General features: G+C 39.1%; 1 protein-coding gene across 1 annotated transcript in view; it reads left to right on the top strand.

Annotated features, from left to right (window-relative positions):
* itfg1 (integrin alpha FG-GAP repeat containing 1) overlaps positions 1–14801 on the top strand; it is a 251148-nt gene that overhangs the window by 174290 nt on the left and 62057 nt on the right. Inside the window, exon 12 of the mRNA XM_072596239.1 lies at positions 2262–2370. Coding sequence (XP_072452340.1) covers positions 2262–2370 — 109 coding nt within the window. The remainder of the gene's footprint in view (positions 1–2261; positions 2371–14801) is intronic.

Below are 14801 nucleotides of genomic sequence, written 5' to 3'. Positions count from 1 at the left end.
TGTACAACGTTTAAAAATTACATAACACCAGGTTATAGTCCAACAGGTTTAATTGGAAGCACTAGCTTTCAGAACACCGTTCCTTCATAAGGTGCACACATATATTTTGTGGGGTGAATTTGTACTTGCAGAGTTACATTATAATTTGCTCAAAAACTGCATACATTCATGTAGAACTCTGAGTTCAAAAACTGCATGAATTTATGTAAAACTCTGTTATCTCACTTTTTAGATTAGAATCAATCTAAACACCAGGTCATAGACAGAGAACACGGGGGGCTAACACCTTCAACATATTGTCTAGCTATCACCATTGTTAACAGCTAACCCGAGAATGCAACTTTTTTTAAAAAAAGGGTTTTGTGATTTACACATGAAAGAAGTGAAACTAACAGATGAAAGGCTTAACAATCAATTTTTCAATGTATAATTTCAGTTCAATCACACTGCAAATTTTTGCTATAAATTCTGTGTTACGATCGAGCCCTCCACTAACACCTGATGAAGGAATGTCGCTCCGAAAGCTAGTGCGCTTCCAATTAAACCTGTTGGACTATAACCCGGTGTTGTGTGATTTTTAACTTTGTTGAATAACAGAATGCTACACCAACATGAAAATTGTTTTTAGTTAGTCACATTGCAAGGAATGATTTCTCTTATTTCTTGAAATATATCTAAATTTAAATATAATTATGCTTTAAATTGTTTAAATTAGTGCAGCTTTGATCAACAAAGTTTTGAATTGTGACAGTATATCCTGGGCCTCGGACTTGAGACAGAAAAAAAGGTCTGTCTAATTTGTCTTTCATACTAATCGCCACATGCCAGTTCACATGTCCTATTAATCAACTTGCTTACTAATCACCCAAATTCTGCTTGTTTTTTTACCCTTCCCTATCAATTAGTCTACAATAGATACAGACGTGAGATGGAGAAAACATCAGCGCGAAAGAGCTTTGGAAACCATAGACCAAAAGTCAGCTGTTTTCATTCAAGCATACCTTGCTTGCCAATTGCCACCTGTCATGTTTCAAAATATACATAGGAGATCCCAAAATGTTTGCTTAAAGGAATTGCCCAATTTGCATTTGAGTAAAGCAACATAGTTTGTTTCCATTGCCACGCGAATTGAGTCTGCTCTACAGTTTGACCACTTATTGACTGAAATAATATTTCACAGATTAGTTTTGAACTTGTCCCCCTCAGGCATTTTTCTGGGCAAGTTGAAATAGCTTATCACGGTCTGCATTTTTCTCATCACAATAGATTCCTAAAAACAGCAATCGTATCATTTTTCAACCTCTATTCTGGTGAGAACATCCCCAATTTATAGAATTGCTGATAATTCAATCCCTCCATCACCTCACTCATTCTGCTTGTTGTCTTCTGTATCATTTTAATAACTGCAATATCTTGTTGTACATTGACAATCAGAACTATGCACAGTATTCTAAATATAGTGACGCCAATGATTTATAAAGGAGAAAGATTGCCTTAATTTTTCTTTCAAATTCTATAATACTAATTTTAATATTAAAACCTTTGTTCCTATGAAAAGCACCTTATGTTTCTCTACATTGGGCTCAGACTGAGTAGATGAAATTCAATTTCCAAGTATGTTCTAAGTAGCTTCTTAATTATCATGCTCAGCTTTGGAGTTTAATGGTTCCAATGATAAGGAACCTCATGGATTACTAATTAAACTGGAGAAGCTGGGGCTAATCTTGTAGAAGAGATGATTGAGAGGAAATTTCTTTTCAGAAGTCATGAGGGGTTTTGATTGAGTACAGAGATACAAACTGTCCCCATTTATGGAAGGTTCAGTAGTCAGTGGTAACTGATTAGGGTAATTTACAAAAGAAGCATTGGTGACATGAGGAATATTTTTTATTCAGCAAATGGTTAGGCTTTGGAATGCTATGCCTGTGAATGTAATGGAAGCAGATTCAAGTGGGGTCTTCAGAACAGACATGGATAATCATTTGAATTGGGAGAAAAAATTTGCGTTTCTGCAGAGAAAGGAAAGGGAAGTTGGACTTGTCAAATTTCTCTTCCAGAAAACTGGCATAGACGTGACAGGCTGGATGGTCTCCTCCTGTACATAGTGTATGATTTTGTGCACATATCAGCTTCTTTACTGGACAGGATTTTTGAATGGCATTTTTTAATGTTAAAAAGTGCTATATATTCATTTTCATGAAAGTTTATACGATTATACACTATAACATTATTTTTCATGTGTCAAATGTTTGTTATGACAGGGTATCTTGGACTTGCTGGTATTAAACAAAAATAAGGAAAATTCAGAATTCACCATCCATGCTTTGCGAAATAACTTTGATGCTGATGCTTATTTTGTAAAAGTCATTGGTAAGTAGACTGTTGCGTACTTTTTTTATTTATTAAAATCATGCAATACTTCGACAATTAGAAGATTACTTTAATAATCTAATTCAAAAACAGTAGGAAACTGATGTTAGTTTCAGTAACTAAAGCAATACTAATTTACTAGCATTTGTGGAAAGTTTAAACAAAGGAATCCAATAACTATACTACTGGAATCCTCATCAACTTCTCTTCAAACTCCTCTCCTGCTTGTTACTTGAATTTATTTTCCGCTGTTGCCATGTTCTCAGTTGTCTGGTTTTGCTGGGAAATTTTATGAAATAGTTTATTGTTCTTTCAAAAAAGCATAAGTTGTTGACATTCAAATTTTCCCCTAATCCCAATCAAGACTCATTTTCTATCCAGCTTTTATTTAGTGAGTCTGGATGCTAATTTATAATCAGCCCATTCATGTCCTCATCAACATAAAGACCATTGCACTTAGCCATTCTTCCAGTATAGTTTTCATCTCCATTCCTTTCAATACAAGAGATAAAGAATCAGTTATGTCTAGTTCATGGATCTCATTTTCTGAAGTACGTAAGAGCAGAGTTTGAAAGCTACCTATTCCAACCTCATCCTGAAGTGACAAAGCAATACCTGGCTGCATTTTTAACTGCAAAACATCATCTTAAACTGGTCTCCCTTGTCTGCAGCACCTGCTTTTAAGACACTTTGCCAACTGAAATGTTTTCTAATCAATCAGTTCAGAGATGTTATGACCTACCTCTCAAGCAGGTGGAACGTGAACCCAGGCATTCTAGCACAAAGGTAGGGTACTACCACTGCACCTCAAGAGCCCTTCAAAAATGTTTTTTTTAATTTTGGCAAACATTTGCTTTTATTAATCTACATTATCTAAACATTTATCATTTCATTTAAGTATGCCATTGCAACTGATTTGTGGCAGCATTGTTCTGCCTCAAGCAGTGGTCTGAACACCAAACACATTTTAAAAGCTTTAAATCCATCTGTTTGGGGGCATTCTGACACATTTCTAGAACAGATAGCACTTCAACCCGGGCCTTACTGCACCACAACAGGCCCCTTCAGAGATTTTTTTTAATACTTGGAAGTGCTGCCACATACAACTGAGCAACCTATCGTACCACAAAATCACCTGTAACAATTTTCATATTTAACCACCACCATTAAATCAAAGATTTTTTTTAAAATTATATTCGGAAGTGCTCTTAAATGCAGCTGAATGGTTTTATTTTCCCAACACCAAATCACCTATTGTATTTTTTCATCTATTAACTTCCACCAATAAATTTTTAGATTACATTACAGTGTGGAAACAGGCCCTTCGGCCCAACAAGTCCACACCAACCCGCGAAGCACAACCCACCCATTCCCCTACATTTACCCCTTACCTAACACTACGGGCAATTTAACATGGCCAATTCACCTGACCTGCTCATCTTTGGACTGTGGGAGGAAACTGGAGAACCCATGCAGACACAGGGAGAATGTGCAAACTCCACACAGTCAGATGCCTGAGGCGGGAATTGAACCCGGGTCTCTGGCGCAGTGAGGCAACGGTGCTAACCACTGTGCCACCATGCTGCCCACAACAAATCATCTATTTTTTTCAATTTGATTAATTTACAGGCAGAGCCCATTAAGACCACCAAATCAACTTTATATGAACTCTTACAAATGTTTATAGATGTACTATAGAAAGCATTCTGTCTGGGTGCACCATAGCATGGTATGGCAACTGCTTTTCCCAAGACTGAAAGAAACTACTGAGAGTTGTGAACACAGTCCAGTCCATCACACGAACCAGCCTCCCATTTATTGACTTGATCTGTACTTCTCACTGCATCAGGAAAGCAGCCAGTTTAATCAAAGACCGCTCCCATTCCAGTTATAATCTCTTCCACCTTCTTCCGTCAGGCAAAAAAAAATAAAAGTTTGAATACATGTACAAACCGATTCAAGGTCAGCTTCTTCCCAATTGTTATCAGACCTCTTTAATGTTAATGTTGATCTCTCTCTGCGCCTTCTTAGCAGCTGTAACATTGAAAACTGCACTCTGTTCTGTTACCCTATGCGTTTGTACAGGTTGATTTGCCTGTAAAGCATGTAAGACAACACTTTTCTCTGTACCTGAGTACACGTGACAGTAATAAATCAAATCAAATCAAAATAGAGTTTGGTAGAGAGATAAAACACCCTACCTTATGTGGTGTCCATCTGTCTCTAAAGGGATTGAGAGTATTGATGGATGCCTTGTGCTCACTCTGCAAGTACACCAGACACAAACATAGTTGCAATCGAGGGGCAGACAGTTGGTAGCTGTGACCCCTGATGCACATGTTAACGGCCAACCTGACCAGATGTGGGAGCAGACCCATGAGGAGGTCCTCTGACTTACCCACAACCCTCTGCACCAGATGGCCAAAGATCAGGAGTGTGGCTGCTGAAGTGCAACCAAAAGAATAGCAAAAGATTTTTAAAATAAGTAAAGAGTTAACTGCAGCATTTATATACATTGTCCACAGACTCGACAGCGCCTCAAAACAAACAGTTGGGCTGGGATTGAGCGAACTTCAGCAATGTGCAGTTACATGGGATGCTACATGCAATGCACTCCACCACCAATTCCCAATGAAAAGTAGGACGACTCCACTGGGGACCCCCGCAGTCCAATGGTTTTAAACAAAAAGCATGTGAAAGCTATGTGGCAGATGTAGGAATTGAAGTAGATGCTTTGCAACTACAGCCCGTACAAAAAGCCCCTTCATGTCAGATGGTAGGTCATATCAGACATTCCCACAAGTCAACTTAGGTTGTGGGGTGCTGGTTCCTGAGGGAGGTTCAGGAACCTCTGGCTGATGTGAAATTCTGAGAGATGCTGCTTTTATTTTTATCCTGAAGTACTCTTACATGCAACTGAACACCACTTCAAGGATGTGATCTTTCCACTAGATCAGTTTTCTTTTTCATCCGTGACATCTTAAGCTATTTTTATACCACAAAAATAACTAAATGGGTTAATTAGGAGGTAGCTGGAAGTGGCTGAAATAGAGACGTGGGAAAAATAAACAAGCTTCTGTACCGTGGATGAGAATTGATAGAATACATAAATGAGGATGAGGAAGATGCCAGTAAGAAAATGTGTTTGATCTTAGACAGTAGGCAATTCAAGTTACTGTGTTTGAAAGACACCATCATAGAGTGTTTGTTTTGGGAGGGGAATGAAATGCTTTGATTTATAATCTCATGGTTGCTTTGGTTCATTCCATGCCACATAGTCTTTCCATAAATGCAACTGTCAGAAGCAAAAGTTGTTAAAATTCACATGACAAATCTTTTAGCAAATCTGGCAATGGGGAGATGGATAAATTCTTTCGTGGAGTGAATTTTGAATTGCTGTTTTATTCAGTTCAGTAAAAAGCATTATAATTTCCTTCTTTCCAGTTCTATAGCAAAAGTTACACCCATCACATTCACATTTCTTTTCCTTAGATTCTGACAGACCTGTTATCAATTTTGCAGTTTTTTTTTACTTTACTTGTGATTGCTCATGCTTATGATGGGATTTTTATTCTTGTGTCTAGAACCTTGTTCATGTTTTGACTTTCAAAAGTGCCGTTAATAGGCTTGTAGTAGAGTCACACTACTAGGCCAAATGCTTCAATCCAGGAATTTAGTAAGTGAAGGAATTCAGTGAATTGAGGGAGGAAGTACATTTCTGGCATTTTCCAAAAACGGGACTGATCTGCAAGAGAAACTTTGAGACCTGAGGGCAAAAGTCCAGAGGCATTAAGTAGGCATGTGAGTATGTAGTGGAATAAAGTTAGTTCTTGTCTCTAAGCTGAGACAGTAAGTTAAATTGATACTGAAGCGATATAAGTATTTAAGTCATTTTGTAACTAAATAAATGTCACAATGCAGCTGCTGGTAATCAATCAATGATATCCTAAGCTTGAAGTCTAAGTAATTAAATACAAACAAAATCCAGATGGCTAGGCAGGCGATGTGTTGCAGCTGTAGCGTGAGAGTACTGGTGGATATTTGTGATCCGTAGAAACCAAATCTTCAGTAATACTCTGCAGTTCTAGGAATGGCAGGTCTAAGTTGAAGAGTTGGAGTTCAAGCTTCAGATATTGTCATGCATTGGGGTGGTGGTATGGTGGGGGAGTTAACTGGTTATCTTGTTCCAGAAGGCAGTAACATCCCTTAGGCTAGATACTTATGATTTCGTTCATGGTCAAGGATAGGGCGATGGAGGAGGGTTGGAGACGGGTGAATGAAAAAGAAGCAGGTGTGGGGATCCAAAAGATAGCAATGGAAAAACTCTACCATTATAATTTTTTGACAGGTTTAAGGTTCTTGCAGCCAGTTTGATTGAAAGTAGAAACAGAGAGGATATGCAGACCGATTCATGACCGTATGGTGCAGGGAATCATTCAAGTTGAGCGAGCAAAAGAACAGCATATTTGTAGCAGGGAACAGTATGGTTCAGGAGATAGATTTATCCTCTGCAGTTGAGAACATCAGTCATGAAGGCTGTTTTGCTTGCCCCTTGTCAGAAGTAAGAGAAATATATCAGGGTCGGAGAGGAACTTTGAGTGAGAGGAGAAGTATGCAGTTTCTATTGTCTACATGGGTATCAATGACATCAAAATGAATAAGAAAGAGGTTCTGCTGAGAGAATATGGGCAGCTAGAGTTAAGTTGAAATGCAGAATCACAAAGGTATTGCATCACATTTGGATGAGGGTAAATAAGATCAGGGAGTTTGAATGCATGGCTCAAAGGTCAATGTAGAAAAATAAGGCTATACCATTGGAACAGCCTTCACCTGAACAACCCAACAACTAAAGCTTGTGGTGAGGACTTCACACAAAATAGTTTGGAGGGGGAAGAGGATTCACGTGAAATTTTGAAAAGTTAAAATAGAAAAGCTAAGACAAGAGTGTTGGCTAACAATGCAGGTAAAATGATTAGAAATTAACCACACACATATGGGTGTGTTGACAAAATAGGTCAGAGTAGGAAAAATTATAAAAAGGTAGAATTCAATGTTCTTTATGGAAATGAATAATGAATTCATAACGAGGTGGATGAACAGAAAGTGCAAATAAAAATAAGAGTATGACATGGTAGACATTCAGATATATGTTTGCAAAGTTTTTGAGGCTTTCAAGGATATTTGTCATTTTTGAAGGGCCAAGAAGAAAGCAAAATATGATGATAAAGTGCTTTAAGAAAGAAAGCAAGTATATTAACAAGAAATGATCTCAGATCAGACAATGTAGAATTCATAGATGACAATGGTGGGAGTAGTATGTAGATCCCCAAACAGCAGCTATACAGTGAGACTTGGGATAAATCGGGAGATAATGAGGACATGTGAATAGGGTAGTACATTAATCATGAGTGACTTTAATCTTCTTGCTAGTTGGGAAAGTCAAATTGGCCGAGAAAGCCATGAGAAAGAACTTATGTAGGGAATTTGAGACAGTCTCCCTGAATAGCATGTTGTGGGTCCAACCAGAGGTTAGGCTACTTTGGATCTAATATGTAATGAAAAGGTTTAAAAAATGATCTGAGCAAAATATTCTTAAGAAATGTATGGTAGAATTTAACATTCAGTTTGAAGGTAAGAAACTTTGCTCGGAATAACTGTGCTGAATTTAAATAAGGATAATTACAAAGGAATGAGGACAAAGTTAGCTGGAGTAGATTGGGAAAGGAGATAGCCAGAAAAGGTGATTGAGGAATAATGGCAGACATTTAAGAAAATAGTTCCTCACTCAACAATAATATAACTCAGTGAAAAAGAAGGATTCTAGGAAGTGGATAAAGTAATCATGATTAACCAGTGATTATACGTTTTCTGTTCTCTTTCAGTGGGGCAAAAATTAGGGGTAAGCCAGAGGATCGGGGAAGTTTAAAAGAAAAGCTACAAAAGGTGATCAGAATAATTGCTAAAAAGAGAGAGAAAATAAACTTGGAGGGTAAACTCGCCAATAAAATTAAGATGGACAGCGCAAGCTCATTTAAGTATGTAAAAAGGGAGAGAGAGACCCAAGTGAACATAGGCAACTTGGAGAATAAGGCTGGGAAATAGTTATTGGGAGCCTGGAAATGAAAGAAGGCAGCAGAGGATTTGAATAAGTACTTTGCATCTATCTTCACAGTACACAAGATTCTAATAACATTCCAGAAATATTAAATAATCAATGGGCAAAAGGAATAGAGGAAATTAATACAACAGCTATCAATAGGGAAAAACAGTCAAGGAAACTAAAGTGGCAAAAAGCCAATAAGTCCCCTGAACCTGAAGCTATGCATCCTGGGATGTCGAAGGAAGTATTTGCAGTGAGAGTGATCCGCTGTTCGTAATTTTTCAAGAACCATCTAAATGAGGCCTTTGGACTGGAACCACTGAAATGTTTCCTCAATGTTATTTTGCTCCACACTCAACCAATTTGTTGTCTATCTCTGTCCATCTGTGTGTACAGGGTAGAGCTGTTAGAAGGAGTTAGAGGTTTAACTAGCTGGGCTATATGTCTATGGATCATGGATTCAAATATAGGTAAATAACTATGCAATAACTGTAATAAACAGTAGTTATTGTTAAGTACAGAAACTACCTCAGTGTATCCTGCTAGCCTGGATCAAGCTGACAGGCACATTGGGGACTTTGCATACTTGGATAAATAATGTTAATTTTTGTGATAACTCTGGAATAGAGGGTCTTTGTTTCCAAGAGAAAGTGCAGACTGCAGATGCTGGAGATCTGAGTCGAAGAGTGTAGTGCTGGAAAAGCATAGCTGTTCAGGCAGCATCCAAAGAGCAGGCAAGTTGACGTCTCAAGCACAAACTCTTCATCAGGAATGAGGGGTTGCCCGAGGAGGTGGCCCAAGGAGGCTGAGAGATAAATGGGAGGGGAGATGGGGCTGGGGCTTGGGAGGAAAGTAGCCTGGAATGTGATAGGTCGCTGAAGGTGGGGGGGTGAAGGTGATAGGTCAGAGAGGAGGGTGGAGCGGATAGGTAGGAAGGAAGATGGACAGGTAGGAGAGTTCAAGAAGGTGGTGCCAAGTTGGAAGGTTAGATCTGGAATAAGTTGGGGAGTGGTGGAGGTGGGGGGGGGTGGTGGGATGAGAATGAAGAAACTAGTGAATTCCAACTGATCCTGTGTGGTTTGAGAATTCCAAGGCAGAAGATTTGGCATCAGGTGGCTAGAGTTTGGCAGTGGAGGAGGCCCTTGACTGTCCTTAGCAGACTGGGAGGGAATGTTAAAACGTTCAGCCACAGGGTGGTGGAGCTGCTTCGTGTATTTGTCCCAGGGATGTTCTCTGAAATGTTCTGCAAGTTGGCGTCCTATCTCCCCAATATAGAGGAGACCACATCGAGAGCAACAGACACAATAGATGAGGTGTGTTTCCAGCATGCTGCCCCAGTGAGGTGTGACAGATCTTTTTTATTGTCTTGTGGGATGTAAGCATTGTTGCCAGCATTTATGACTTGTCCTCTGAGAAAGTGGTGGTAAGCTGACTTCCTGAACTGCTGTCATTCATGTGACCAAGATTTCAAGATTTTGATCCAGCGACAGTGAAGGGACAGCAATATATTTCCAAGTCAGAACGCATTCTTTCCATGCTCAGTGCTTCCTCCAAGTGTTGCTCAACATAGACGAGTAGATTCATCAGCTAAAGGTGGACAGTACATGGTGATCAGCAGGAAGTTACCTTGTCCATATTTAACATGATGTCATGAGAGTTAATGTGGTCCAGAATTGATGTTGAGGACTCCCAGACCCTCCAAACTGTATGCCACTGTGTTGCCACTTTTGCTAGGTCTGACCTGCCGATAGAACAGGACATATTCAGGGATGGTGGTGACGGTGTCTGGGTCATTGTCTGTGAAGTATGAGCATGTCAGGCTGTTGCTTGACTAGTCTGTGAAAGAGCTCCAGATGTTAGTAAGGATGACTTTGCATGGTTAACATAGCTGTTTTTATCGTTGTCATTTCTGGTGCCCAGATACTATGCAATAAACTGGTACTGAAGGAAGCGTAAAGAAGATTCGCTGGGTTGATCCTGGACATGTAGGGATTTTCTTACGAGAAGAGGTTGAGTAGGCTGAATCTGTACTCATTTTCAGAAGAATGAGAGGTAACCTTTTTGCAGCAAACAAAATTCACTGCCAGTTTGACAGAGTAATGCAGGGTAGTTGTTTCCTCTGTGGCATGATCTAGGACCAGAGGGCATAATGTCAGAGTAAGAGGTCACTCAGTTAAGACATAGCTGAGGAGGAATTTCTTCACTCAGAGAGCAGTGAATCTGTAGAATTCTTTATCGTAGAGGCTGATTGACTAAGTGTATACAAAGCTGAGATTGAAAATCTATCCATAAGGAATCAAGTATTATGGAGAAAAGGCAGGAAAATGGAGTTGAGGATGATCAGATCAGCAGAAATCTCACTGAATGACTTGATGGACTGAATGGCTACTTCTGCACCTACATCTTAGGGAAAGGAGATTGAGCAACTCTGCCAATAGACTAACAGTAATAGAGTGAGAAATGATCTTGATTCGGAGAATCAAAATGTAGAGTCGCTTGGGTGAAGTTGAAAAATGTCAAAAGGAAGCGGTCATTTATGGGAGTTTATAAGCCATTTGACAGTAGTTAACTATAGGACAAAGTAAAATACAAGAAATAATAGGGATTTCTATTGGAAGCATTACATGATCATTCAAGATTTTAATCATTGTATAAATTAGATCATATCGGAAAGGCTAGTCTGTAAAATTAGCTCATACATTGTATTCGGTTCAGTTTTTCAGAACAATACATTCTGGAGTCAACCAAGAATCAGTGAATTTTAAACATGTTCATATGGACTGAGGCAGGATCAACAAATTACCTCATAGTGAAGGGTGCACTATGTAAGACCTATTATAGTATGGTAGAATTTCCCATTCAGGTCGAAACTGAGAAATTTGAGTTAGAAACAATTGTTTTAAATTTAAATAAAGGCATTTACAATGGACTAGAAAAATAAGCTAAAAGGCAAGGCTTTAAAAAAGCAATGGCAAAAATTTAAAATGACACCTAATAACTCTGGAAATTATTTATTCCATAGAGAAAGAAAGATTCTACAAGAAGGGTGTCTTTGGCTGTCTGAGAAAGTTCAGAACAGTATCAAATTGAATGAAAAGATGCACAATGCTTCCAAACATTGGGACAACTTTACAAACCAGCAAAGGATGTCTAAAATTATGGAGGGAGAATTTGGAGGTTGAGGGAAAATAATCAAAAAAATGTAAAATAAAAAAGACAATAGTAGCTTCCACAACCATATACAAAATGAAAGGAGTTGTGACAGTGAGCGTTAATCCCTCAAAGATAATTAACAACAGGAAAAAAGATTAATCCTTTCAGTCGGTAATATGATGAGCTACATCCAGGCCTCCAACTTTCGATGCCCACCAAAGCCAGTAAGCCTGTTCCCAAATCAATTAAGAGGTCAGTGACTGATATCAATGACAGATTTGCTAAGAATTCAACCTCTCCATAGACGGAAAATCCCTAGATTTGAATCTATGATCTTTGAAAGTACAGTTCTGAGGTTTCATGATTTCAAATGAAGAGTCATTAAAGATTTGCTGATCAAGCTGTATTTTATGTTGATGATCTGGATACTTTTACGTAATTTCAGAATGGTGACAAATGATAATTTCAACTCAGAACAGATGCTGCAAACTAATATCCAAGAGACTACAAAGAAACATGGGGAGAAATTATTTGGTAGTTTCAAATTGTAGTAAGACCTGACTTCTTGGCATGGTTTAGAGACAATATCATTTGCATTGTGCTGAACCACTATTTAAAAAGCTTCATGATTGACATCATGTCTGGTTTAGTTAGTGGACACCCACTATAGAGGTCCTATTGATCTGTGTTGATGAATTCAACCAATTACAACATTCAAAGCTACTTCTAAGTGATAGTGATTTTTTGCTTGCTTTAATGTAGCATTGGCTTTCAGTTGCACTAGTGCTATTAAAGGAATGAGTATTTATTGATTTTAAGAACAGTGCTCACATCAGAGTTCTTATGTTCACATTGTAATAACTGTCCTCAAAACCCATTTCTATATCCTTTTATCTTTTAAATATTGCATTACTCCATTTGTACCTTTTGTTACTTCATACTGTTTTTCATTCTCAATCATCTTTCCCTGAGTACACCATTTTAATTAATATTCAGAAAATTACTGATTGTCTATGATCATCTTCAGTAATCAGTATAGAACATTTTAATCAATAGATAGTCATCAGCTTGACAAAATTAATTCCTGATAAATAGATAGTGTGATTGAATGAACCAGGTTATTCTTCCTGCCAATATATTTTACCTACTTTATTGGTTCTTCTGCTAGTGGTGCCAGTTTCCAATAAGCAGCATTCTAAATAAAGTTGTCAGATTTACTGAAGCCAACTGTCAGGAAAACCAGCAAACCTTTGTTCTTCCTAATCGTAATTCCGAGCAAGGTTTATTTCTGGTGTTGCCACCAGCTGCATTAAACATGCATTTCAGAAGTTAGCAACGCCCCAATGATATAAAAGCACTTTTAATCATAATTAATGGGATTAAGAAGCCACTCATAACTTGGCTCAAAGAATTAAAGGTTCTTTTACTTTTTTGCAGACTTACAAAGCCCTTTCATATTATGTGAATGCCACTGAGGAGAATCACTGGAACCCATGAAGTAAATCTCTGAAGCCATAACATGAGCTATGAGTGTTCTCAGACCATGCTGGTATAAATCATTTTAAGGTTCGAAAAAAGGTGGTCTTTTTTGCACTTTGCCTAAGCAGTCTGGATCAATACTATGTCCTCAGTAAAACATAATGCACAGCAGTGCAGAAAGTATGCAAGTGATTTTTTTTGTGCTCCACGGGAGTAGTTCTAATAACCTGCTCTCTTCTACTTTGCACTTGCACGGCCAACACTCACTGTAACTTTGCCATGGAACACACCTCGCACCAAGGCTCATGGGCAACAGCTCACTCTATTCCATGCATCATGTCTACTCACCCTCCCAAACTACTAACCCATACCTCCCGACACACTCCATACGCAAGTACATGTGTTACATTGCCAACTCTCGTACCCCTGCACCTCCACTAATGGCTCTTCCATCCATTTACATCAAATTCAGTCCCTTCCTTTGTCTCATAGAAGGAAACGTTGTCACACCACCAGACTAGAAGGACCAGCAGTAGCAATTCCAGAACACAGGAGTTGGTAGACTTGAGGCTCCTTTAACCATATAAGGAGAAAATGCTCAAGCTGGCTGGAGAACAATTCGTGGTGGTGATGAGACCTCAGTGGGCCACCAAGTCGGTATCTTCATTATGTTGTGCTGTGTTGCCTTACCATTAACACAAGTGCAATGTAATTGTTGCGCACATTTTTGTTCACCAAACACAACTAATTCCCTCTCCAGCCTTATGTATGCATTAGTGGCACTCAACAAACCTTCTTCTCGGAGATACCAGCACTAGAGACCCTTAGGTCTACTTCATCTTCCAAAGGCAGGTGCCACTGAAGCCTCAGAGAGTGCGTTCATTTTCAGCCTCCACTGGCTCAGAGACTTCCACCTCAGTGGTTCTCTATCTAGATTAGATTGTGGAACACAATCTGGTGAGCACATCACTGACATGCGTGCACAGGTGGATGAAGAAGATATGGCTCAAGTTTCTGAATCTTAAGAAGACTGCTGAAGACCAGGCACCTACATAGCCCAGGCAGAAGACACAGTCTCGGCCACAAATGAACTTGACAAAATGCAAAGCCAGGAATGGAAACAGCAGGCAAGTTTGTCAAAGACAGTTGGTAAACTGCATTGAAGAATGAAGGAGTCCTCCAACATTATCCAGCATGTCTGCATCTTGCTGTCTTCATGGAGAGCCAAGTCCAGCGCACTTAGTGTCTGTCAGATATGCATACAAACCTTCATTCTATTTCTGTAACCATCAACGCTCGGCATCAATGAAGTGGTAAGATGGGGGCAGCTGACTCTGCCTTTCACGAAACAGGATGGTGCCAACAGATATCCATAGAGAAGAGGAGCCAAATACAACAGCCCCTGAAGTTTTCTGTCAGGACACTCCACAGGTATTCAAATCCTCCTCCTCTCCTGCCCATGATGCAAAAGCCTGCAGATGTTCCAGCCAAGGAGGATCAGTCTCCATCTGGGCATCATATATTCAGTATTCCTGGACCCTTGAGAGTCTAGGACCAGAAGACATTGCCTTAGAATAAAAGGACGCCAAATTTGAGACTGAGATGAGGAGAAAATTCTTCTCTCAGATGATTGAACATCTTTGAAACTCCTTGCCACAGATAGCTGTGGTGCAGAGTTTTTGTGTACATTTAAGGCTGA

The sequence above is a fragment of the Chiloscyllium punctatum genome, chromosome 26 (genome assembly GCF_047496795.1).
Source record: "Chiloscyllium punctatum isolate Juve2018m chromosome 26, sChiPun1.3, whole genome shotgun sequence".
NCBI lineage: Eukaryota > Metazoa > Chordata > Chondrichthyes > Orectolobiformes > Hemiscylliidae > Chiloscyllium > Chiloscyllium punctatum.
The sequence above is the reverse complement of the archived record's forward strand: the minus strand, read 5'-3'. Positions and strand labels throughout refer to the sequence as shown.